The sequence below is a fragment of the Acartia tonsa genome, chromosome 10 (assembly GCF_053477335.1).
Source record: "Acartia tonsa isolate MP-2025a chromosome 10, ASM5347733v1, whole genome shotgun sequence".
NCBI classification, from domain to species: domain Eukaryota; kingdom Metazoa; phylum Arthropoda; class Copepoda; order Calanoida; family Acartiidae; genus Acartia; species Acartia tonsa.
The window spans coordinates 28,171,112-28,197,427 of NC_137269.1; the positions used below are offsets into that span (position 1 = coordinate 28,171,112).

Consider the following 26,316-nt stretch of genomic DNA (forward strand, 5'->3'; position numbering starts at 1 on the left):
TTTTATTAAGCTTTTTATATAAAAAAATAATGATAACATTTTACTAGGATAAGCCTGCAGGTCCAATAACAGTGAACACTATTCTTACTGTTGATCAGATTACTGGACAGGTAGGGTTACAATCAGGTCTCGGCAACCGCGACTAAGCCTCAAATATAAACATTTGTGGATGAATAAAAATAGTTATAGTTATAACTTCACATTCATTTATGAAAAACTAAGGAGAATCAATTACAGTCCTCAATCCCACTGCAGGCTGCTTTAAGATGGTAGAACTAACCTAACCTCCTAAAAAAAACAAGGACCGTCAATTCCGATTATAGCTAAGCTGTTTGAAATAATGAGCAAAGTATATGACTTGCCATTAAGAGAGTTAGATGTAAGAAAAAAGAACCACAAAACAGAAAGTTGAGAAAGTTTCACATTGTGCATGCGACTGTATGCTCTGAGAGCTTACACTAAACTGATTGAGCAAAGTATATGGCTTACCATTCAGAGTATTAGATGTAAGAGAAAGAAGAATCACAAAACAGAAAGTTGAAAGAAGTAAACAATATAGAAAAGGAAGATGAAATAATATGAGAACACTTATTAAAGAATGCCATTTTTTTGTTGAAGGTAAAATCTGAGATGGGTGCGAACCTTTTCTACATGCCTCATGGCATTTCTGTGGACCCTGACAATAATATCTGGGCCACTGACGTTGGATTACATCAGGTTAGTTTAAGTTTTTGCCTGTTTTTTTTTGGGGGGGGAGGTTGAAAACATTTTGATATCCGCGGAAAGCTGTCTATAATATAGAGCGATAAATAACTATTACGATTAAAACATACAAATTATATCTATTGTATTAAAGTTTTATATTCGTTCTATCTTTTACTGAAAAGATTATTTTTAAGGTTATGATGTTTCCAAGGAATAGCACCACCCCTTCTCTTGTATTAGGTAAAAAGTTTTATTTGGTTTTATATATTGTTAAACGCAGATACGAAAATGGAATATGATGGAATTGAAAGTTTAGAGTACAAAATACATAAGCCAGAGGAGTGCAGAAGGGGGGAGTATCAAGGTGGGTGGTTATACCCCCCTATGTGTCAAACCCCTTACATCCTTCTAAAATCTACACTCCCCTCCCCCCCCTCCCTTGGAAAGGGTCTACACCCCCTTGATATTATACACCACAAATAGAGTCAAGAGGATGTTAAAAATCGTAAGGTAAGAAAATTTTCAGGTTCGCTTCGCGCACCACCCTAGTCAAAAACTGACTGTAATCACAAAATTTATTATATATCACGTCTTCCGCCAGTCAAGCAGTCAATATGATCCGTAGACATATTTAAATGCTGTAATTATAAAGTAGCAACGCTTCTAACAAAATTGTTTTTAGGAGAAAAGTTTGTACCTGGATCAGATGCCAGCCATTTCTGTAAACCATCCAGTGTAGTTGTCAGCAGATCTGGAAATGTTTACATTGCGGACGGGTAACCATTGGATTTTTTAATACTTGAAACTTGCACTAGATTTTCATATTCTCTAATAAAGTGAAACACGAAGATGGCTAGAATAACAATCCACTTCCTTATAAACTTTGTATACTATAATGTATTCAAAACTATGGCGATATATCAAGACAAGGAACGATAAAATGATGTACAATACATTCCTTTTGAAATTAGAATATGGTTATAAGTTGGAAAAGTACCCAACGCCTTTAAGTCAATGAATGAGAGAACGTGTTTAAAAACCTTAGTTAATAGTTTACCAGTAAAATTATCAGTCCAATTTTCCCTTCCGTCCTGCTAATAACTGAAAACGGTTAAGGTACTGCAATAAAAGAGTTGTTGTTTATGATACAAATGGAACATATAAAACTGAAATTCAGGTTAATTTATATTATTTTTATAATTAAACTTTTAAAATGTTTTCATGACTATAAGGACCTTATTCTTATTCATATTTTTTAATTTTGATTTTCATCGCCTTACTATTATATATGTATATTTTTAGGGAGACTGGTCTGTACTTCACAGCTTGGCTTTATTTGAACAAGAGGTAAGTTCAAAATCAATCCCGCTTCCTTCAACCTCGATATACTAAAATGACCCAACATATGTTACACCAAATTGTTACAACGCCCCCAATAATTCATCTATGTATTACCATCAACCAAGGTTTTGTTATAACTATCTATAAGGCTAAGTGAAATACCACATTCTCCTGTTGATTTTATTTTAAGCAGCTCATTTTGTCTCAAAAAAAAATATTTTAATTGACAATGTTTAAGTGCCTTTGAACAATTTTATTTGCCAGGATACTTTGTGCATAGCTGACAGAGAGGGTAGAAAAGTTGATTGTATTGGGGCAGGTAAAACAACTTTTATCATTTTAGTTGAATTAAATAATTCGTTTTTATATTTTCAAAATGCTTATTTGTCTTTTTAAATTTCAGGCATTAAGAATCCCCAGGAATTTGGATCTTCAGTTCTGGAGGCTAAAAATATTGGCAGAGTTTATGGAATTGGTAAGGTCCTAGGAAGATTTATAACTATTTTTTTGGAGGGTAAAAGTCCTGAAAATTTTTAAGCCAACGAATAAGAAGACGGGTATTATCCTTTTAGAAATACATATATCTTTCAATTTTGAAAATTTTTATACATCTCCCACCCCCCAGACACTTGCCTGCCTAGCCGCAGCGCTCGGCCCCCTAGCCTGCCTATCCGCGGACGCTCGGCTCCCTAGCCTATAACCTAACGTAACCTAATTGTAAAAAAAATTGTTGTTTTTTTGGGAGGGGGGTATAAAAATTTTAAAAAAGAGGATAATGCTAAAAGACATTATTTTAATATTTTAGGGACTAGTGCAATAAACAGCCCAGTAGCCCCTCCCTCCCTGAGAAATTTTAAAAAATAACAAAGAGGCATCGGTTAAGAGTGCAAATTATCTTATTTTAGCTGGGCATGGCTCCACACTGCTGGCAGTTACAGGTTCTGACACAGGAATCAATCCTGGTGGCATCATATTAGATCTGGCAGATGGTGGCAGGGTTATCAACAACTGGGGGACAGGTACACATTTTAGGAAATCTTTTCATTTAATTTAATTTAATTGTTTATACTGCTAAATAATTTTACTTTTTAATGTTGGAAATAAAATGCTTGCCATTGTCAAAGAATTGTGGCTTGGTGCGTTTACGACTCAACTGAACAGTGCTTCTTTTATAGACTTCAATAATCCACATGAGGTGGCAATATCATCAGATGGGAAAACATTCTATGTAGCTGAAATAGGCCCAAATAGAGTTAGGTAAAAATTTTATATTCTAGATAGAATGAAAATTATCTGTACCTGGCGAAGAAGGTGTAGTAACCAGGGATCTAAAGGGATAAGACAATGGCCTATAAATTGATTTACAATGTACATCCTCAATGATAATACAGAAAATTACATTTTCTGTTGATTATAAATCCAATAGAAGTCGCCGAAATTGTTGAGCCAACAAATAAGAAAACGTTTTTTACTTCAGAGAAATAGGGCAACAAACACAATGACGTCTTCTGTTTTGAAATAATTTGAAAGCTTTATTAGATCAGATTAAGTATAGGTAGCCACGCAGGGTTAGCGCACCACAGGTTTAGGCCTGCATGTTTAGGGTCCCCCGCAGGGTAAACTTAAAATATGCCAAAAAGGATGATTATTTAAATTAGTATACAAGGTTTCGTGATTTTCTTGTTTCTTACTTTCAGTTCATCAAATCTTACTATAATTTTTTTAAGTTGGCAATTATTTTTTCATCTAAAATATACTTAAATTGCATTGCTAAGCTACTAATTTTCCTTGTTGGTACACACAGACGGACAGAGAGACATACATCATGATAATATTTGTGATTGAATTAATAAAATATTTCCAGTATTGAATCGAAACCGATTAAGACTCCTGTGTTAGTCCTAGTTCTAAGCCATACTGAAAAATCATGTATATCATCGTATAACACACAATTTTCTACCAATATTGAAATGAAAAATCTTAATATTCGGGGCTAATAAAACTGATTTTATTCATATAATATAAATTATTTCCATTGATAATGTGATGGGAGTTGTTTCATAGAATGGCTTCGAAACTTGTTATTATCCATGAACCGGCTCTCAGTCATGCTGAAAAATCGTGTATTGTATCTTATTAAAGACAATTTTCTAGAAAATTATAATAATAATCGGGGCGAACAAAATTAGAATTTAACTTATAATATTTTATTACCTATCAGCGGAAAACTGACTATAATACGATGCGAGAAATAACTATTTTTAACTGTTTTTTTTTAATTTTCAGAAAGTTTGAGTTAGTACCATCAAAAGAGTCATTTTACTACAGAGACTAAATCATCACGTAAATTACGACTTTATACCGTGTATGTTATCAACAAAAAGATAATCTCAATAGGAACTGAATTATTTGTTGAACCAAGTAAAAGTGTCTGACTATGACGTCAGAAAAAATTAACAATTAACCAATGAGAGACCGCTATATATTTTACCATTGGTCAAGTACAGTGAATACTGGCTTCTCATTGGTTAATTGTTATTTTTTTCTGACGTCATAGTTCGACACTTTTACGAGGTTCTTATTTGTTAGTATTTGTGATATTTCTTATGATTATTCAACTTTTAATGATCCATCTCTCTTAATACAAATAATAATAAACGACAAAATAAACAATTTAAATTTATTTGTCATGATCAAAATTTAACATAAAATTAAAATATATCACACTTAAAAAAGAATACATTACTTAAACAATCTAGAATTTATAATATAATATAGTAATCGTTTTTAAATGAGCAAACAATAAAATTAACAGCCTTATTAATTTTTAATGAAGTAAATAGACAAGATCTTAAAGGTGAATTAAACTGTATGACACAATTCAATCTGTCCCGATTTTGTATTACTTTAGCGGAACATTTTTCCAGTTACGTCATATTTTTCTTTCCCGAAAAAGGGAAGGGGGAAAGAAAAAAAGGGAAGGGGGGGGGAGAAGAAAGAGATGGGAGAAAAAGGGGTTTTCCCCATCTCTTTTGAAGAGATTTTTTCCCCCCTTCCCTTTTTCGGGAAAGAAAAATATGACGTAACTGGAAACATGTTCCGCAAAAGTAATACAAAATCGGGACAGATTGTATTGTGTCAACTGTATTACTTTTTTTGGCGACAAAATTTTGATTTTGGCACTTTTCCACAAAGTACCCTGTTGAGCAATGATAACTCCACCCCTCCATAATTTTTAAAAAAATAAATTGAAAATTAGGGGGAGGGGAAGTTATTTAGTTGTTTTTTATATGTTACGTTGTATTGGATAATATGTAGCTCCGCAGGGTTAGGGTCTCGCTTCATGTATTGGCCTCGCAGGGTTAGGGCCTCCCGCAGGTATTAGACATAAGGTAAAAAATATTTCAAAGATAGGGGGGGGGGGTATCAGTACTCAACAGGCACTTGGTGTGTAAGCATCGGAATTATACTCCTTATTTAAAAAATGGCATTTGAAAAAAGTTGATAAATGTCCATAACTCGTGCAGCTTTATATTTCCCTATAAAACAGAAAACTAAACTGCATTCTAGTTTCATTTTTAGAAAATATCAGTTTTTAATAACAGAGAATAGTTGAATCATGTAAATTTAAAGTAAAATTTTATTTATAATATTCCCGAAAGTTTTCCAGTAAAAAAACAAAAATAAGTCTGTAAAATAAATAAATAAATAGGAGGCAGTTATTTCATGCACCCTAAAAACAAATAAACTTAAAAACATTTAAATGGAACAATAAATCTACACATACATATATAATATCACATGAATGAATAATAATGTGTTAAACATTGTATATACACCAACTTTCAAATCAAGACACTAGTCAAAGGATGTGACACTTATAGTCGCCATTATTTTGACTGGCTGAAAATATTTTTTAAAAACTAAATTTGTTAAAATTCTAATTTTGAGATCTTACTAATTGCCTCTTTTTCATGTTTTTGTTCGTGTTTTAATCTTAGATTATTAAGTCTCACGTCACTTAAAAATTTTGCCTCTTCCTTGTTAGACCTGAGCGGTCCAAAATCTGGAGAAAGCGACACGTAACTGAGATTAAGTTGAGGCGATTTTGTCGACATTTTTGAAGATTTCTTTTGAAGCTGGCTATAATCGGTAACTGTTTGATACTGGCGCATAGAGGCAGAAATAAGAGACGGTGATTTATCCACGCCGCTTAACTCGCCACTATGACCGCCATAGCATGACATGCTGCGGTCCAACCGGCGTGATCCACCGTAGGCAGAATCCAGCGCCGTTGAAAACCGATTAACCCGTGACATTGTTGAATAGGTCCGCTGCCAGCGTCGGCTTAATTGTAGCTGGTCGTGCCGCATCACGGCCCCACCGTTTTTGCCGCCATTCGGCTGTAGATGTGCCTGTTCCGACAGTGTTGATTCCGCCCGCTGTTTACAACAACAGCAATAGGTTTTTATAAACCGATTGGGAGCCTTCAGCAGGCTGTGATGTGTGGAGGTATGCTTGGTTGTGCTGTCTATGGAGTCATGGAGCAGCTGGTGATTTTCTCCGCCACACAGGTGACGAGCTATCCACGGTAAATGACCAGTCCTAGGACAATTAAAAATATATTGGAAAGGAAGGGGACAATAGCCTAATAATTATACTGAGTGCAAAGATTTAATGATGAACGCTTAAAAACTTTGTTAACTTTAATCAATTTTTGATTTGGTAATACAAAAAAATGTCCAAAGGGGTAATTTTTTCACTTTTAGGAAAGTGTATTAAAGAGAGAGAGAGAGAGAAAATGGAGAATTTTTAGACAACCTTTGACAAAATTATTGAAATAAAGTTACTTTGAACCAAAAAAAAAATGTTTTACCTGTGATAATTAACTGTATCATAAATCAATTTGACAGAAAGAGATATCAACAGTATTAATTCTACAATCACCAAGCAAGTCTAAATAATAAATATATCAATAGTTTTTTTACCTTAAATAGATATCGAAAATATTAACTATATCAGTTCACTAGACATTTTTGTCACTTTTTAAAAGTTTATTCCATACTGAAAAATCATGTGTAGCAACAGATTACAGACAATTTTCCTCGAAAAATAAAATTAAAATAATAAGATTAATACCTACCAGTTTTGTTGGATTGGGCCTCCTGCCCATCGCAGTAATAAAACTGGTTTTAATCTTATAATTTTTCATTGTAATAACTATTATATAGTAAAACGGTATATTTTAATCCCTTAAAAATGAATTCAAAATTTAATAGTTGTTTTCTTCAAGTTTAATATTGAACAAAACTGTAATATTATCCAAACTTTTAATCCTCGTTTCGAATTAAATTGTAACTATTTTTATTAGTAAACTTAATTATGAAATGATTCTGATTATATAATGTAATTATTCTATAATCAATATTTCGTGCAAATCATTATTACAACTTATCATAATCATATATAACTATATTATAAAAGTATAGTTTCTATTTTATTTAGAACTAGCGGCTGGGCCCCTATTTTTTAGGGCGGAAGGTCAGAAAAATAGCCTAAAACCATACCCTGACTTATTTATAAAATTGATATAGCCTAAAACTATCTCAGGACCTATATATAAGATTCACTATAAATATAAAGGATTCAGTGATTGGTGAGATCCTTCATTACAGACAAAAAAGTTATCTACTTTATATAATAGCATTAGACCTTCTATATGCTGTACTTAAGAATAGATAATTTAATATTTATAATGGCTGTTAAACCAAATAAATTTTTACTGCATGTTTAATTTTTTAAAATTTTTACTTATCACATATACTCAGGGACAAGGAAATGATATTCTGACAAACAACTCTAATGGAAAATTTCCCCACAACCCTCTTCCCCTTTTCCTCCCCTTATTTCCCACTCCTCTTCAGTTACATGACAAAAACAAAATATACCACCAGATACTTTATAAGGTTTCGTGATTTTTTTTGTAGAATTATTGGTTAGAATAGCTACCCCTGCATTGCATTACATATACTTATAAACCATAATTTCCTCTAATATAGATTTTATTAGCAATTCTACTACATAATAGTTTGTGTCTGTCTTTTTGTCCTTCTGTCATGAGAGGATTATCCGATTTTTCTGATATAATTCATAATTTTTGTAATTATGTAATTTGTCCAAATAAAATGTATAAATAAAATTATAAGGGTAAATTTACGGCCTGCTCTAAGGCTTAATTACTCCTTGCTATGTAATTTTCAATATGATTAATTAAGATATATTCTATTCTTCAAAATTACAATTTTGTAAGTTTGATATTCTAGATATGTAAATTCTTGCGATTTCCTTTCAAATGTCTCCATTGCATTTATGGACATGGTGTGCGATATTGAGCTAAGCTGCGCTACTTTATACTATTACTAGCGGTTTCGCCCCTAGCCTCTAGGGGCTTGGCCCCAAGAGGTTTGATCAAACCAATTTTCGTATTTTAGATTTAAAATAAAAAAGAAAAAGAAAAAAAATTTTTTTTTTTTTGGGGGGGGGAGATAATTTTTTTTTTGGGGGGGAGGGGTGTTAGTCGACCCCACTATTTTATTTTTAGTTTTAAAAAGAAATTTTTTTTTTTTGGTGGGGGTATTTTTCATTTTTTGGGGGGTTTGGGTGTCCCACCGCCCCAAGAAAATAGTTATAAACCTTTCCGGGATCTATGAGAAGCTACCCTGTAAAGGAGAACCCGATCAGTTCAGCGGTTAGCAAGATCCTTCGCTACAAACAAACAGACAAACAAACAGACAGACATCGTTCTACTATGTATTATAGATTGTCCTTATTTTTTTAAAATAAGACGTGATATTGTGCAAGTAAGTAGAACTATTTCTGAAAGAGTTTTGAGAAAGTAATAATCATCCAATACCAAACTTCCAAACGTGGGTTTCTTTGTACAAAAAAATCCAAAGTTATATCATTTCTTATTTGGATATTTATGAGAGCAGTAAATTTATTTACTGGGACCCTTCCCCCCCCCCCCCCTCCTTCTACAACAACAAAAAAATAAAATCTTCCTAAGGTCTATATGTCGCATTTCTTTTTAATTTTATTAGACAGACGCATGCAATACATCCCCTTTTAATCTTCGGATAAAATGATTGTTGCTGGTCTAAACCTAGACCACACTGTGTAAATAAAGCTTCATTTCTTTACAATTTCTTAAAAATGTATAACAAAACAATATATTAGCTTTCTGATAAATAATTGCTCCAATGTTAAATTTAAATGAAAAGACAGACAGACATCCCCTTTAATATTATGCTAAAATAAATATTGCTGCTAAGAAGCCCGGACAAATCTGTGTAACTATCCTAAGGCTTATTTTCTATTTTCTAACCAAATATTCTACTACACTAAAAGCAGATCAAGTCTCATATATAAATACTTCAGTGAACCATTTGTAACAACAAGTACTTGGATGTCTGTGACATAAGATCTCTGAAAAGGCTAGAATGGCCTATGTTAACTTTATAACGAATTTTAAAAATTTAAGATTGAAAGCGGATATAGTCTCATATATAAATACTTCATTGAACTATTTGTAACAAAAATCACTTTGATGTATGTAACGTAAAATCTCTGAAAAGGCTAGACTGGCCTATATTAACATTTATAACGAATATTGACAATTTAAGATTAACACTTAACCACATATAATTGTTAAAAGTTCTATGAAAGGGAAGGAAAAGCAGCTAAAAAGCAGTCTGACTGCTATATTTTTAGAAAATATACAAGTGTAGCAGACGTACGTACCAGACGTACGGACAGACGGAACTTTTTTTATTGTGTAGCTTGACGAATACTGTATTTGATTCCCAAAAGAATGTTCATCTTTTTATATGTATATAAGTAAAAATGTTTAGATAGCAATAAAAATAAATATAAAGAATGACTATCTATAAAATTGTATGTAAGCAAAATGAACATTATATTAATATAAAAAGAAAAGTAACTAAATTGAACCTAAACTGTTACAGGAATCATCATGCCATGTTTGAAATCGCTTTACTTCTAAAACAGTCTATTACCTCTTTTTTTTTGGGGGGGGGGGGAATTATGAGAAGATTTATATGTATATAGACCAATACATGCAATAAACAGATACAATCCAGCTAGAACTTGAGAGTCAACTTACCATAAGATACTGCGAATTGTCAGGCGGCTGACAGAGTAGCTTAAAGTTGAGATCCAGAATGCTGAGATCAGGGTCTATACATTTCATTTCATCTGCATCCTGACAATTTATGCTTTTCATTTTTCACGCTGTTGGGCATGCAACCTTTAATTGCAAAAAAAATTCACAATGACTTTTGATTTATTATTATTATTGGTTATTTTTGGTTAGGTTAAGTTGGGTAAATGGTAATGATTGCCCCGCAAGGTTTGGAAATCGGACCCACAGGGTGAAAGCCCCCTTCAGACGCTAGAAATAGAGAAGCTACTGTGTAAATACGACGAAACCTGCTACTTCGTTTGCTTTCCTTGATCCAAACTTATAAATTTACAATAAAAATGTCTTAAAGTGCCCATCGGCTTCGTTCAATTCGCTAAAAAAGGTGACCGATACTGAAATATAGCAGCTTAAAAAACACACTCCATTTAAAAAGAATTGTTGCAATATATTTTGAAATAAAAAGTCGTATTTTAAAACAGTAAATTTGTACTTGCTTCTCAAACAGGAAAATGAAAAATAAGGAAAAGTTACAAACTTGCAATTTGAGAATTTATAAAATGCATTTTGTATACACATTTGAAAGCGTAAATATAAAGCATTCCTTGATTAGAAACTGGTATTTATACAGAAATTCCTAAAAAAAAGAATATGTTAGTTTACTTTTTAAATCAAAATCTATTTTCAAGGGGAGGTTTATGAACTTTATCATCATAATACTAAATTGAGGTCATGGGAAGGTTTTTATCTACAGGGAAGGGTACTACCACCCTCTCAAGACAATTTAAAATTAGGGGTGCAATTCCCCCACTTTCCTTAAATCAAGTGCCCCTAGAGGCTTCTAGGGGGGGGTGGGTGGGTGTAGCCCGCTTGTTTAATATAACCTGGTTATTTTTTGATAATTGCTGTAAGTTTGACTTAAGCATTTCATTTGATGTTAAAGAGATTAAACTGTGTATAAATGTACTTGAATTACATACTCGAACGAAGCAGTAATTTTGAACCCCTTTTTAGCGAACAACTTAAAAGTTATTTTGTTTATACTTTATTATACAAGAATCCTTATTCTTTTTAAATATTTCTAGTACACCTTAAAATCTTAATAAATCAAATTTATTTGGAAAAATTGAATTTTAAATAAATTTAGATATTGTGTAAGAATCACTCATACAAATGTGATTAAATTTCAGAAAATGCGCAAAATAGAAAACAGAGGAAAAATGAGAAAAATCATGTTTTTTCTATGAACAAAAATAGTTTTCATTAAATTTGATTGTGGAATTACTTTTGAATTTTTTTTCTTTGAAAGCTTAAAATGGCACTCAAAATAATTTTAATTTTGTATATGTAGGTAGATTAAGATGTCTTATAGATGTATTGTTATTTGAACTAAAACGAGGTTAAAATATATTAAAATTAATAAAATGTTTAAGTAAATTTCTTGAAGAGGAGTACTTGCTTGTGTTTGAATAAGTGAGAGATAGAATATTTGTTTATGAAAAAAAACTTAACATCAAAGTAAAAGAATAGAAGAGGCACGAGCTATATGTAATTCTACCCACTGATTGCCAGTGAGTGAAGACCCTATTCCTACTTTCAATTTGGGCTTTAAATATCAGCCAATAGCATCGGAAAAAAAAACAGAAAGCAATTTGCTAGGAGAAAAAAAAGTTCCTCGCCACAGGGGCCATGTATTTGTCCTACATCTATAATTCATAGAATGAGATATATTTATACGAATATGAAAGATTTCTAGATACTACCTGTATTTCTAGATCCTACCTGTATTTCTAGATCCTACCTGTATTTCTAGATCCTACCTGTATTTCTAGATACTACCTGTATTTCTAGATCCTACCTGTATTTCTAGATACTACCTGTATTTCTAGATCCTACCTGTATTTCTAGATACTACCTGTATTTCTAGATACTACCTGTATTTCTAGATCCTACCTGTATTTCTAGATACTACCTGTATTTCTAGATCCTACCTGTATTTCTAGATACTACCTGTATTTCTAGATCCTACCTGTATTTCTAGATACTACCTGTATTTCTAGATACTACCTGTATTTCTAGATCCTACCTGTATTTCTAGATCCTACCTGTATTTCTAGATACTACCTGTATTTCTAGATCCTACCTGTATTTCTAGATACTACCTGTATTTCTAGATCCTACCTGTATTTCTAGATACTACCTGTATTTCTAGATACTACCTGTATTTCTAGATACTACCTGTATTTCTAGATAATACCTGTATTTCTAGATACTACCTGTATTTCTAGATACTACCTGTATTTCTAGATACTACCTGTATTTCTAGCTACTACCTGTATTCCTAGATACTACCTGTATTTGTTTGATGGAGGAACAGCTGCATTGCCACGGGTTTCCAGAAAATAAAAAGTTCAATCCCTCTTCGATCTAAGATAAATATAAATAAACAATCAGATGCATCAAGTGGTTCTGTATTCAAAGAGGTAAGAGAGAGTATAGAAATAGCCTGAAACCATTTTAAAGACTTAAAGAATTAGCTTAAAAATACCACTGGACTTATATAAAAGTTCACTAAAATGTTCCAGACAAAAAAATCTTATCAAAATAGGATAAATAATAAAATATCCTAGTCCAGTAACTTGCCAATGGTACCTTTTTTCAATTAAACCTTTCATTTTATTCACTTCAATAGATTTTAGTGTATATGATTCTATGTAATAAAATATAACAAGTAAGATATTAAACATAGCAGACAAGCATACAATGTCTCTTTAAATAATACTAAAACATAAAATTGTCAGTGGAAACCAGATTTAATGATCAGATGTTTATGATAACAGAAAATGCAAGAACATTAAATCTTTTTTAATGGTGATTTAATCTTTAATTTTACAGCAGTAATGTACATACATAAACACATATGTTCAAAGACGACGCGTTTCTAAATTTAATAAGACTTCTTATTAAGATTTAATATTTGACGTACTAGTAATGATTTAATCTTTTTAACTTTTGATAACATTAAAAATTATTTTTTTTTGTAATATAACTTCTTTTCTAACAATTAAACCTATCAAATGATTTCGTAGCCTAGGGTGTGTCTTTTTAATACATCCTTTTTAATTGTTATGAAGACAGTAAGGTTGAATAATTATTCTTGTTCGAATTGAGAAATCTTTGTGTTTATGGATAATTAAGACAGCAACTTTAATGTGTTGGTCTATAAAAACTTTTCTAGATGATGCAAACACCCAGAAGACTGAATTTGTCCATAAGTTTATTAAGTACATGGCAAATAAACACTAGAATATTGATTCCATCGGTTTGACAACTAAAGGCTCTCAAAGAATTTCTTAGTATTATATTTTTTAGTAAGTAAATAATGTTTTTAACCATATATGACAGTAAAACTCCAGAATTGTAGTGTTCAAAATCGTACACTGAATTGATCCCCAATATTAAAAATAAATTCTTATGTAAAAAAGTATCAGGATGTGTATCTGTCTTATGTGTACCGAAGGATCTCGCTAACTGCCGTATCGGTATGATTCTCCTTTACAGTGGACACACACACACACACATTCTGCTACTTTGTAGAAAAGCATCACTTACACTTTTCATTTTAGTAGAGTGCTGAGATAAAAGCTGTTCCAACACAGATATATCAAACTAAAAATACAAATCATTTTGGTCATTTTAGAACACAATGGATTTTGTGCAGTTTTTTTACATTTTTAATCTTCATAACGTGTCATAGAATGTTTTTAATGTATTTCTTTTTATTGGGGAGGTCTGTTTAACTCTCCTAAGATATCCTTTCAAAATTTTAGAAATGTTGAGGTGATGGGGGGGGGGGGGAGTGGATCATTAAGTTAGGATGAAGCCAATAGTAATTTGAAGAATTTGAATCATTATTTTTTTTTAAACTAAAGCAAAATACCTTTCTTATGTTGTTCCATCTTAAATCAATTTCTGTTGGATTACTTTTTAACAACCAAGAATCTCTAAAACAAAATATTAACATATTATAAATTCTAGAGTTTTTATTCCTATCCTTCTAGCTGTCCCTACTAAAACTACCAACTGATTGTCAAGTTAAAAAATAACATCAATATTAAAGGGGGGAGTAAAAAAAAGGCTTGTGTGAATTTTGAGTTATTTGATATTGTTAAGGGTCGGGGGTTGGAGTGGTTGGACACCTATGAGGGTATTTTCATCTTCCTGACAAAGAAATAAAAAAACCTTCTTGTTGTTTGTATTACACCCCCCTAAAGCTTACCACCCCTAATTTTGATTTAAGGGGGATTACAAAAATTTCGTAATTCCTGAACCCATCCCCCCAGTCAAAATCATGTGCACGCCATTGTATCTTTCTATCCATCTATATACAATACTTACCTAAATATCTGTAATGATCTAATATTATTTCTTGACAGATTGATTTTAGTAATTTGTTTATAAGCTGACCCCTCGCCTCGTAGCTCACGAAAATCACTTATCTAAAAATATATTTTAATATTTATAGGGTTTAATAAAAGGACTTATATTACCAAAAAGAACTATTATTCTAATTCTTTGCATTTATTTGTAGTTCTTGAGTAACATTTTAAGCTTTTTAACATCTTATCATAGTAAACATCAAATCTCTGTAATAGAGGAATTTCACTTACAACAAGAAAGATAACATCCATAAGTAGCAAAGCACAAATAATACGAAAAAAGTGATTCAAAATGCAAATGTAAAAAAAACTTGCACATGCATTTTTATGTTTTAATATTCATAACTTAGTAGCATAACTGAAAGACTGATGGACTAAGAAAACCATATACCTTTTACTCATTAGTATAGAGAATTTTTATATAAAAAAATTACGGAATGACGGACGGACAGACTGATAAAGTGTCTAACAGAATAGCTTCGCTACTAAAGTTGGATTAAATATCTAAACGTTTATGAAATATTTTGAATCCCTTGCAAACAGATAATTGTTTTCAGAAAAATAATAATTATAGTAGGACAGAGATAGAATTTCATCAGTGGTAAAAAATAAAGGCTCGGCAGCGGAACATCATCGGAACACCTGTTAGCCTCAGAGTAATCAACTTTTTTTTTAACATTAATCAGCAAGGCCGGTCAAATATTCTATTCCAAAGATGTCAATAAGTCCCTTCAATATTTTTTATGCACTTTAACGGTTTCATATGGTTTATATACGACTGACGCGCGATTGCCGAGCCCTGGTAAAAATTAAGGATCCAGGAATATGTTAATGTAAGATTTTTCCATCAATTAAAATTATGATGGTTCGGTTCTGTTAATCGTAACATTGGGTATAGTCCCTTTTGTGGCAACGCATCTTAAGGGACGTTTCGTCGTATTTTTACATCAGTTCTTATAGGTTATTTTAGGTTAGGTTAAGTTGCGTTAGGTGATTACCCCGCAGGGTTAGGTAAGGAACTATACCCGAAACAGTTTACAGTATTCTCTAAAATATCCCATAAGGTTAAATGTTGAACTCGGACTTTGGAGTGTCTTTAAAATGTTATTAGTTTATCCCTAAGTCGATGACATGTTAGCAATGGCAACTTTTTTCTAATGTCATAGGTATTATCGACATTAGTAATAACATTTCGACATAATTCAACTAAGTTCTCCGAGTTTCTTTTTATTACAACTATCCTATGCCCGGCCTGATATCCGGCAACCAAAAAATTTAATTTCACATTATTAAAATTAAACTGCAGCAATTTTTTAAACTTGCAGGAATTTGTTATATCCGATACTCAGGGAGGAAAGGAGCGGCCATTGGGCTGTAAATTATACTGATTACAAAAGACTTTCAATCACGCTTTAATATTTTTATTTTTTAAAGATTTGGGTACTTTAATGAAATCTTTATTGATTGGTTTAAACTTCTAGTGTCACCGTAGGAGGTGTATATCAATTTATCGACAAATGTCTTATCCCTCGCAATCCCTGGCTGAAGAAACTTCTCAATCTTATTAGAAAGGACAATAAACTGTAAATTATACAGTACTTATCTTCTCAATGATTCTTTAATCTGATATACGTCAATCATTTAATTTCAAAATATTGTTAAAATTAACAAGGATGACAACATCCATAAGTTGCGAAGCTCAAAAATTATGATTGTATATCAGGAAAAAAATAATAAATATCAATATTGGTAAAATATAAAGTCTGGGTAGGTGTGGTTTTAGGCTATTTTTCTGCCCCATATTTCTTCGAATATAAAAAACCCCTAGATGCTAGGGGCGCAGCCGCTAGTATTAATTAAGGTAAAATGTAAAAAATAATAACAAAAGATTTTTTTATAATAAATATTTAAAAATTTTCTGTATTTGTTTCGTTATTTGATTTGAATAAATAAACACACACACACATGTTAATAATATAGGTGGGGGAGGGCTATAATTGATAAAAGCATAATGTAGGTCCCGGGTAGGTATTGGTCTATTAAATTTTTAGATTTAAACCTTTGTATGATTTTAAGCTGTTTTCTGACCATTCAATACCCCTTTGAATACATAACCCTATATGCTAGGGACACAGTAACTAGTATCTTATGATGCAATATCAGTAAATGCTTTAACCAAAGACTCAAATTTAATAGAAAATAGCCTAAAACCACCTTGAAACTTGAAAATATGACTTAGGGGGGTTAAACACCCCTTTTTTTTCAAAACGTGACTTAAATCAAAAAGATTTATTGAAATATAGCAATGTAAAAGAGAAACTTAATAATTCCAATTATATCCAAGAATTTTTCAATAAATGTGACTTTCAAATTATTGAAAATAATAAATTAAAAAATTTTAGATACTCTATCACAAGTATGACTTTCATAATCATACTTTATTTTTAGATTTAGTTAGATTGGTGTTTGGTAGGACCCTCTTACAACAAGATTGAAATCATGAGGAGCAAAGCACAAAAATAATAACTAAAGACTTTAAAGCAGATGTTTCAAGGTCAGAAATGATAAATATGTTTACATAAAAAAATCACGAAATCTTTTTCTTTTTTTGTTTTATATATTTAGATTTTAATTTTAAAGTCCTGACTGATAGACCAACAGACAAGTAAGTTAAAAAGTTGATTTTCATTGGTATAAGGAATCTTCACAAAAAATAGTGTTCTATCTTAAATAGTAGGGGTGAAAATCTAGACGGTCTAGACTAGAAAATACGTCTCACGAGGACTCAAGAGACAGTTTTAAATGAAGAAGGGGGGTGGGAGTGTCGACCTCCTATATTTTTTTAAGGAAACATTTGAAGAGTTGTTAATATTAAAAGAATTTTTGTACCAAAAAATATATAAAAAAAAATAGATAAATCCTCTCTGTGAAGGAGAACCAAATTGGTTTGTTCAGCGGTTAACTGGACAGTTCGATACAGAGGGCAGGCAAACCTTCTGTTTTGTTAATATTGAAAAAATACTTACATTATTATTAGAAGCATCAAAGTAGATTGTATCCTCTGGTAATCTTCGTGGCAGGGATGTTAAATTTAAATAGGAACACAGAACACTTATCCTAATATTAAGTTAATTGATATTAGATCTTAGGTTATTTTTGGTAATTAGAATATAGTATGTACCATAAAAAGCTTTGTTTAGTTTTAATCATTTAATTATTTTGGTTTTACATTTTACTGAATAAGTTAATAAGTGATAAAAAACTTTAGAAAAAGTTTTCGTACTAACCCTTAAAATCTGTCCAAAAGTAAAAAAAAATCACAAACAACCCCCCCCCCCCCCACTGGTTTTTAACTTGTAAAAAATAGCTTAAATATGCAAATTTTATATACCATTTCGGAATGGCAAAAAGACATATGTATATAATAAGATAGGAATTTAAAATTCAAAGATGTTACTACCGTTTAAATGTTAGACATCTTAAACTGTCAAATTATATGATTTCAGGTACAAACGAGCTAAAACCAGGTATAAAAAAGTTGACCTACCCTAACTTTTTGTAAGTACCCAGATGAGTTTCAGACAAAGGCTTGGCTAGCTCACAATCACATCCCATTGGACAATGCTGTAGAGCGTCCTAAAAAGTATACAAATATTATTGTTTATAAATAAATTAATAAAAGACTTCACCATTAGTTATTAGGGGATCCCCCGCTCCCTTCTCTCTCCAATTTAGATGTTTAATTCATATTGTTATTGTTTAGACACTATTCATCCGTTTGAAGCCTTTTTCTCCTTTATTTTACAAAAGAAGATTTAGAGCCAAAACTTACATGAGCTTTTAGAAGAAAATGTTTGAGCAAAATTTGATTTCTTGCGTTTCTTCTGACTTGACCTTCGTCATACCAGTGTGGCCGTCTGTTTTGTAATCTGCATAGATAGATAGATTGATAGATAGATTGATAGATAGATGTATTGATTAATCAATTGATTGATTGCTAACGATATATTGTCCGTGTTTCTTTTTCTGTCTGTCCGGCCATATTAATATCAATGAGCCAAATTTATATTTAATTCGTCGGTATAAAGTTCTATATCTTTTTATTGCATACTATTCAAAACTATCTTTACCTCCAGGGTTGTCTAAGAGGGTGTTAATGGTTACCCCTCCCCCTCAAAAAATCAATTCAAAACCATTTAATAAAATGTTTATAGTTTACAGATTCTTGTTTTTACAAATCAGGTCAATATTGGACCAACAAAATGTTGGTTTTAAACCGCCCCTCACCTAACAAAAATAGGGAGGGGTAATTAACCACTTACCCATATAACAATTTTTCCAAGCGAATCAATTGGGGGGGGGGGGTTAAAAAATGCCCCCCCCCCCCCTCCCAAAACATAAAAAGAATCTTAGATGTCTTGTTTCCCTTCATTCATTATTCTAATCACATACCTTGTAATCGTACAATGAGTATCGTTTTGGTCTTTCCAAATAGAATCAAGATATCTTGGGTTTTCTACCAGCCATCTCAATCTCTTCCCATGGTCTAAATAAGAAAAGTTGAGTGAAATACAAATTTTATACAAAATATAAACCTAAAAAGAACTATAATGGAAAAATTTACTAATTTTCAAGTTGGACTGGGCAGGCATTGTCAACAAATTGATCATTAAAAATTATAAAATTCTTTTTTATTAAAAATGTTTTAATAGATCTTTTTTTAATCAACATATTTTTACAGAAAAAATCTTAATTTTCATTTATCTCTCTTTAAACAGCAATTACTTTTAAAATGTTTATATAGAAGGAAATAATTAATTTTTTATTGAGTTAAGAATGGTTTCTTATTGCAAACAACTTTCCACGGATATTAGAATGAGAATTTATAAGATTAAAGCCAGTCTTGTCAAACCCGATGGTCCAAAAGCCCGGGCTAACAAAAAAGGTATTGATTATTGAATCTCTAAGTTTATTTCAATTATCATGGAAAATTTTCTCTAATACGATGTTATACATGATTTTTTTCAGTATGGCTGTGAACCTGTTCTAATCAGGCGTATATTAATTGGTTGACATCGACATCCGGGAAATATTTTTAGCTCTATATTAAAAACAAATGGAAGTTTTTTAATATTCTTGTAAGGAAATTATAATTGAAAAGCATATTCTTTTTCTGTCTTTTAATCAGTTTTATTACATATTTTAAGCGCAGATGCTCATAAACTCTTATTGTTTCTCATTCCGTCTGTCTGTTCGTCCACAAGAAACAGAATAGGCTAAAAACATTTGCATAGAAGTCGAAGCTTTTTTATGAGTTGAGTAAAATGAGGCAATCTAATATGTTTGTTTTTTTAATTTTAATGGGGGTAAAATGAGGTTTTTTAGGTTTGAGGAGGTAAATATCCCTTCACCCTCCCCTTTCTAAATTATGCTTAACAAATTTCTTAAGATTACTCAGCATTCGTGCATAAATTATCTTATCACAGTCTGTAAATCCATATCAATTATTTCTTTGTTTCGCTAATTATAAATATTTTCATTCTTGTATATTTTCAATTATCTATTCACATAAAAAATACGTCAATTCTTTGTAATAAAAGTAATCACTGAATTTTGTAGATTTTCCATATCAAGATTATTAAAAGAAGGAAAGATATTAATATTGTAGATATGTCGCACTTAAAGATAAAAGAACATTTCGTAAAAATCTTAAATTCAATTAAACTTATCTTTCTATGAAATTTATCTAGTACCAATATAGATACATTTCTTTATACCACAATTAGCCCTAAATAAACTACCACGCAAGGTGTTTTTTAGCCTTTTATCATTGAACGCTTTATTAATATTTACTGAAAAACTACCGTTTATCTTTAGTGGTGTCTAGATTTACGAGATCTCTAATAACTATTCCTCCTTTAATAAATTGTATGGATACTCATTAAAAAAGTCTGTGTGTCTTCTAGTCTATACGTCCGCCATTATGGTTATCCATAACATCTATGTGTGTGTGTGTGTGTGTGTGTGTGTGTGTGTGTGTGTGTGTGTGTGTGTGTGTGTGTGTATGTGTGTGTGTGGGTGTGAGTGTGTGTGTGTGTGGGTGTGGGTGTGAGTGTGTGTGTGTGTAAATCTTATTTGTCAGATGATGACGCCAAAGTAAATAAATTAATATAATTATAATAAGGAAAAAGACACAATTCAAGTTATCATGTCGGACATAAATTAAATAAAATATGGACATCTTAACCAACGAACCTCACCCCCTCACCCTTATTTTGAACTTTTAAATAAACAAACGTGTATTAAGCTTGTAGTGCCATGAAGGTTTTAGCTTACTCATTTTAATCAAAATTTTAAGTTTAATTTAATGTAGTCGAAATATCACTACAGAGAAGTACATTCGGACAGACTCCGATAGTTTGTAGAGTATCGACGCTACTAAATATATATTTCTTTATGTAATGAGATTAATATTTGATGAATAAATGTATTTCTCTACATATTAAAACATATCAGGATAAATGGATAAGAACATAGACATCATTGCCTTTTAGTTCTCGGCAGAACGTAGGCCATGCACAATGGTTCTCCAATCTTCCTTTGTTTCGGCACGTTTTGAGGCATTGCTGAAAGATGGAATATCCTTAGCTTTCAGTTCACTTAAAAGTTCCCTCCTCCAGGTTGTTTTTGGTCTACCTGGTTTCCTCTTTCCTATGTGGGGGTTCCAAGTCAAGGCTTGATTGGCTATATCATCATGACCTTTCCTTAGAGTGTGCCCCAACCATCTCCATTTTCTCTGTTTTATTGGCAGTTTAATGTCTGACATATCACTGCGCTCTAGAAGCTCAGCATTTGTGATCTTATTTGGCCAAAAGATCTTGTGGATTCTCCTGAGACATTTATTGACATATGTATGTAACTTGGAGACCATTGCTGTGTTTAGGAACCAAGTTTCAGCCCCATAAAGCAAAACAGAGAGAACATTTGACTTGAACAGTCTTAACTTAGTCTTTATGGAGATGTTGTTGGAATTCCAAATTTTGTTCAGGCTGGCAAAGGCTGTCCTGGTTTTGTTAATTCTAGCTTTAACATCTGTTAAAGTGCCTCCAGCTTCATCAATTTTACTTCCAAGATACTCAAAACAATCTACATCCTCAAGAATTTGGTCTCCAATAGTAATTGGTTCTTGGGAATTTGCATTTAATCTGAGTATTTTGGTTTTAGGAACATTTATTTCTAGTCCAATTTTCTTGGAGGTTTCAGCTATCCTGTTAGTCCTTCTTTGCATTTGACTTCTATTGCTTGTTAACAAAGCAATATCATCAGCAAAGTCCAGATCTCCTAAATATTTGGGATTGCCAAATAGCTCCCAGCGAATGCCATCATTACTTTCACAATTCTTCATGATCCAGTCAATGGCAAGGAGGAAAAGGAAGGGAGAAAGAAGGCATCCTTGTCTGACGCCTGTTACAATCTCAAAAAAGGTTGATAGTTTACCTTTATACATTACATTTCCACCTCCTTTATGATAGATAGCTTTAATGATATTGATTATCTTTTCTGGAATGCCATAGTGTTGGCAGATTTTCCAGAGAGATCTTCTGTCTAAAGAATCAAATGCTTTTTTGTAGTCAATGAAGTTTACAAAAAGCTCAGAGTTCCATTCCTTAGATTGCTCTATGATGATTCTTAGAGAGGTTATCTGATCAATAGTGGAACGATTTGGTCTAACTCCAGCCTGATTAGGTCTTAGCTTTTCATTAACCTTCTTCTTTATTCTATTAAGAAGAATCTTACTAAGGATACGGCCAGGTACTGAAAGGAGCATTATCCCTCTGTAGTTTCCACATTGGGTCAAGTCTCCTTTTTTGGCTAGTATTGAGATATGTCCATTCTTCCAGTCCTCTGGGCATAACTCATCATTCCATATCTTTGTGATCAAAGGTATGAATGCCTCAGCAGATGTATCTAGGTCTGCTTTTATGACCTCAGCTGGGATGTTATCAGGTCCAGCAGCCTTGTTATTTTTCAAACTTTTAATGGCCTCCTTGATTTCCAATAGATTTGGCGCTCGACAGTCAATGTCAAGTGCATCTGAGGGTGGAATCTCAGTTTCTTCCTCTGGAACTGGAAGATTCAGCAGTTCAGTGAAGTGCTCTGCCCATCTATTTAGAATATCTTCATCAGTTTTAAGGAGTGAACCATCCTTGTCCCTGATGTGTGATCCTGATTTGTGTACTTTACCTGCAATGCTCTTAGTAATCTCATAGACATCTTTCATTCTATTTTGATTAGCAGCATTTTCTGCTTGCATAGCAAGGTTTTCCAAGTGTTCTTTTTTGTCAATTCTGACACTTCTTTGGATTTCCCTGCTAAGCATCTTATACAGGTCTTTATCTTCTGGAGAGTTTCTAGAGAGTGTCTTTTGTCTTACCTCTCTTCTTTGATCCATGAGATCAATGGATCTTTGAGTGATCCACAGCTTTTGGTTAGCCTTTTTGAAACCTAATTTTTCTTGGCTAGTATCATTATAAACTTTTTTGATACCTTGCCAAATATCTTCAACTCCATCATCCTCTTGAAGAGTCAACAACTCAAATCTGTTCTTTAGAGTGAGCTTAAACTCTTGTAGCTTTTCAGAGTTTTGAAGGGTTGTTGTTAAATTATACTTTTTCCTGGGGTTAGGCTTTGTGTCCTGCTTTTTAAATCTAAGCCGAACTTTAGAAGATAGAAGATAATGGTCTGAATTAACATCAGGTCCTCTTTCAACCCTGACATCAAGGAGAGACCCTTTAAAACGTCTAGATATACAGATGTGGTCTATCTGATTAAAGGTTCTTTGATCTGGTGATCTCCAGGTGGCAGTATGAATCTTTTTGTGTTCCACCAATGACAAGTTTGTTTTCAGTACAAAAACTTACAAGTCTATCACCATTGTCATTTTCCTTGCCATTACTTAAGCCTAGGCCATATCTGCCCATGACTTCTTCTAAATTCTCATTATTACTCCCCACTTGAGCATTGAAATCTCCTAGGAGCATGGTCAGGTCCTTCTCTTTAAGACCATTCTTAAATACAGAGTCAAGCTGGTCATAAAATTCATTCTTGACCTCTGTATCTGCTTGTTCTGTAGGAGCATATGCTACTATTATTCTCAGATTGATGTTTTTATCTGAGGATTTGAAGTAAGCCTCCATGATTCTTGGACCATGGGGTTGCCAACTGATCATGGCCTGCTCTGCTTGCTTGGTCAGCATAAGAGCCACCCCTTGGTTATGTCCTAGATCCTCATTCATATGGCCTGAGTAAAGTATTTTCAAGCCAGAATGATGTTTAAACTCTCCATTATTTGTCCACCTTGATTCGGTGATAGCCAGGATATCAACCCTGGCTTTAAGCATTTCTCGGCAAATGTTTTCTGTCTGGCCTGACTGAAACATTGTCCGAACATTCAAGGTGCAAATTTTTGCTGGTCTGCGGGAATTCAGAATCATCCGCCTGACTGGTCCTTTAGCGGTTTCCCAGCCAAACATCATATTGTTGTTTCCAACCTCTACTTCGTTCCCGAGCCCAAAGTTAAATTGGTCTTTACTTTGTGCAGATTGAACGTGAGCAGGTTTTTTCTAGGGAAGGATTGTTAGCCCCACCCAAACCCCCTGAACTGGGGGAAGTGACCAGAATTCAGTCTGGCATCTACCCTAAGCCCTTTCCAGCACAGTAGGGCTCTTCTGGTGTAGCTCCTAGAGTCATTGATGCACGGTGCAGGATGGACGGCGTGCACGTAACTGGTCTCCCATCCCTTGGATTTTTTGGATAAAAATTATTTCTACTTTATATCGGTACTTAACCGGAAGATAATAGTTTTTTAACTTAATGTTGAGGGTGAGAAATAGCATAATCCACCAAAAAACATAAAGTTTAAATAAAAAATCATAAAACTACTCCAAAACATACCCTAAAAAAGAGAATCCAATCGGCTATAGAGATTTTGACGGCTAATCATAAAAACCTCATTACTTCATTAAAAAGTAGATTGAATATCTCAAGAGCATGACAAACAGACACACAAATTAAAAAGACTTGTAGAATGTTTTTTTAAGTTTGTTCCTTCATACCTGAAATACAAATATATGAGGAACTTTTTTAATATCTATATCAATATTCATATTCAATAATATCAATATAAAATATCTCATTCAAATATCATACACACATTTTTTTAGCGCTACTACTCTATAATTATGTAACTCCGCCGCGAGCCTGCAATTTCGGGTTCGAATATGGAACACGTCGATTCATACTCGGGACATTCAACATGACACCTGCTGCTGCTTTGGCTAATATTCGACAAAAAAATGTTGGATATTGGGCAATTTAAAATAGGCAGCGCTCATTACCATACACATTTAGTACTTTCAGACAAAGGTAGTGTAAAGGTTAAACATAATTTATAAGCAAAGAATCTCTATTATTCCAGGAAGGAAAGAGACATTAATTTGTTCATTACACTGGTCCCCAAAGTTTTATAATAGCGTTTTCTTATTTTTTGACTCAACAACGTTGGGGACTGTATTGATTTTTGATTAGTTGAGTGTTTATATGTTTCAACCACAAATTGTAATCTACATGCAGGAAGGCCAATTTGAAGTTTCATCATGGGGATGTAAATCAATTTATCGGTCTTTGTCTTATCCCTTTAGATCTCTGCTAGTATTCAGTCTAAAAACCTTAATTCTATATTTATTAGCATGCTACCTTTTTATCGATTTGCAACATATATTCATCTAATTATTGTTTTGACTTTGTGATTTGTTGGCCTTTACTATCAATTGATACAGTCATCCTTGTTTTTTATTGAAGAATTATTTAATTGGATATTTCCAGAGAATTATTGAATATATTTTGATACAAGATTTAATAGAAAATTATCAAACAAATGTTATTACATTTAATATTTAGTTTATCATATTTAAATAAGCTTTAAATGGATATAGAATACGTGGATATTGTGATTCTCAAATTGCTTGAAAAATGTTACTCTCGGTTGTATAATATACCAGCTCCCCCCCCCCCCCTTCTATTGACTTTACCACAATCACTCCACCCACCCCTGACAATGAAGAAACGTATTGATCAATATCTTGGGACTAACAACTTAACTTTACGACAACAATTTTCCTGTCACAATCTATATTCTATATTCTATATCCTTTACTATGTGCTATAAAATGAGAGATATTTCCTATGTATCAAATCAAATAATTGTTTAAATTTAAACGTTTTAACTTACTATTTCTTTAAATGATCTGTGTAAAATAATATCAGATTCAATTTTACCCCGTCCCCCATTATGAACAGTACTCATAATAATTTTTAAAGATTCACTCTGCTTTAACACTTTACAGTCGGGCCCCTTGCCGCACCTTAATCGGTCGGGGGGGGGGGGGGGCGTTCAACGCCCTCCCTTATTATCTCAGTTCCTATTAGAGCTAGAGGGCTAAATTTTTTTGTACACGACCCCTGTTTGATAATGAATTTCCGACCTTTTATAAGTCTAAGTCAATTTTCGCTTCCTTCACCCTTTTATTTGACAACCTTTGTTTTTAGGTCTTT

The 26,316-nt window shown here is 32.5% G+C and overlaps 2 protein-coding genes across 3 annotated transcripts in view; one reads left to right on the forward strand and one right to left on the reverse strand.

Annotated features, from left to right (window-relative positions):
- Positions 1–4,729, forward strand: LOC145329781 (peptidyl-alpha-hydroxyglycine alpha-amidating lyase 2-like). Of its 2 annotated transcripts, XR_013883092.1 has the most exons (12): positions 1–110; positions 619–717; positions 900–945; positions 1,388–1,481; positions 1,822–1,882; positions 2,008–2,052; positions 2,311–2,365; positions 2,450–2,521; positions 2,952–3,065; positions 3,222–3,303; positions 4,333–4,451; positions 4,625–4,729. XR_013883092.1 is itself a non-coding variant. In XM_080174173.1 (11 exons), exons 2-11 carry the CDS (start codon positions 631–633, stop codon positions 4,379–4,381), a joined length of 705 nt encoding a protein of 234 aa, XP_080030299.1. In that variant the 5' UTR covers positions 1–110; positions 619–630; the 3' UTR covers positions 4,382–4,460. The 2 variants fall into 2 exon arrangements, 1 of the variants encoding a protein (XP_080030299.1); XM_080174173.1 differs by lacking the exon at positions 4,625–4,729 and having other exon boundaries at positions 4,333–4,460.
- A 9-nt stretch (positions 4,730–4,738) lies between these two features.
- LOC145329780 (uncharacterized) overlaps positions 4,739–26,316 on the reverse strand; it is a 34,533-nt gene continuing 12,955 nt past the window's right edge. Inside the window, exons 7-18 of the mRNA XM_080174172.1 lie at positions 19,156–19,249; positions 18,536–18,632; positions 18,251–18,339; positions 17,730–17,820; positions 14,663–14,763; positions 14,205–14,268; positions 13,877–13,933; positions 12,617–12,691; positions 10,867–10,901; positions 10,229–10,325; positions 6,923–7,002; positions 4,739–6,651 (exon numbers count right to left, since the gene is read on the reverse strand). Of these exons, the coding sequence (XP_080030298.1) occupies positions 5,979–6,651; positions 6,923–7,002; positions 10,229–10,325; positions 10,867–10,901; positions 12,617–12,691; positions 13,877–13,933; positions 14,205–14,268; positions 14,663–14,763; positions 17,730–17,820; positions 18,251–18,339; positions 18,536–18,632; positions 19,156–19,249 (1,553 nt within the window). The 3' untranslated portion in view covers positions 4,739–5,978. The remainder of the gene's footprint in view (positions 6,652–6,922; positions 7,003–10,228; positions 10,326–10,866; positions 10,902–12,616; positions 12,692–13,876; positions 13,934–14,204; positions 14,269–14,662; positions 14,764–17,729; positions 17,821–18,250; positions 18,340–18,535; positions 18,633–19,155; positions 19,250–26,316) is intronic.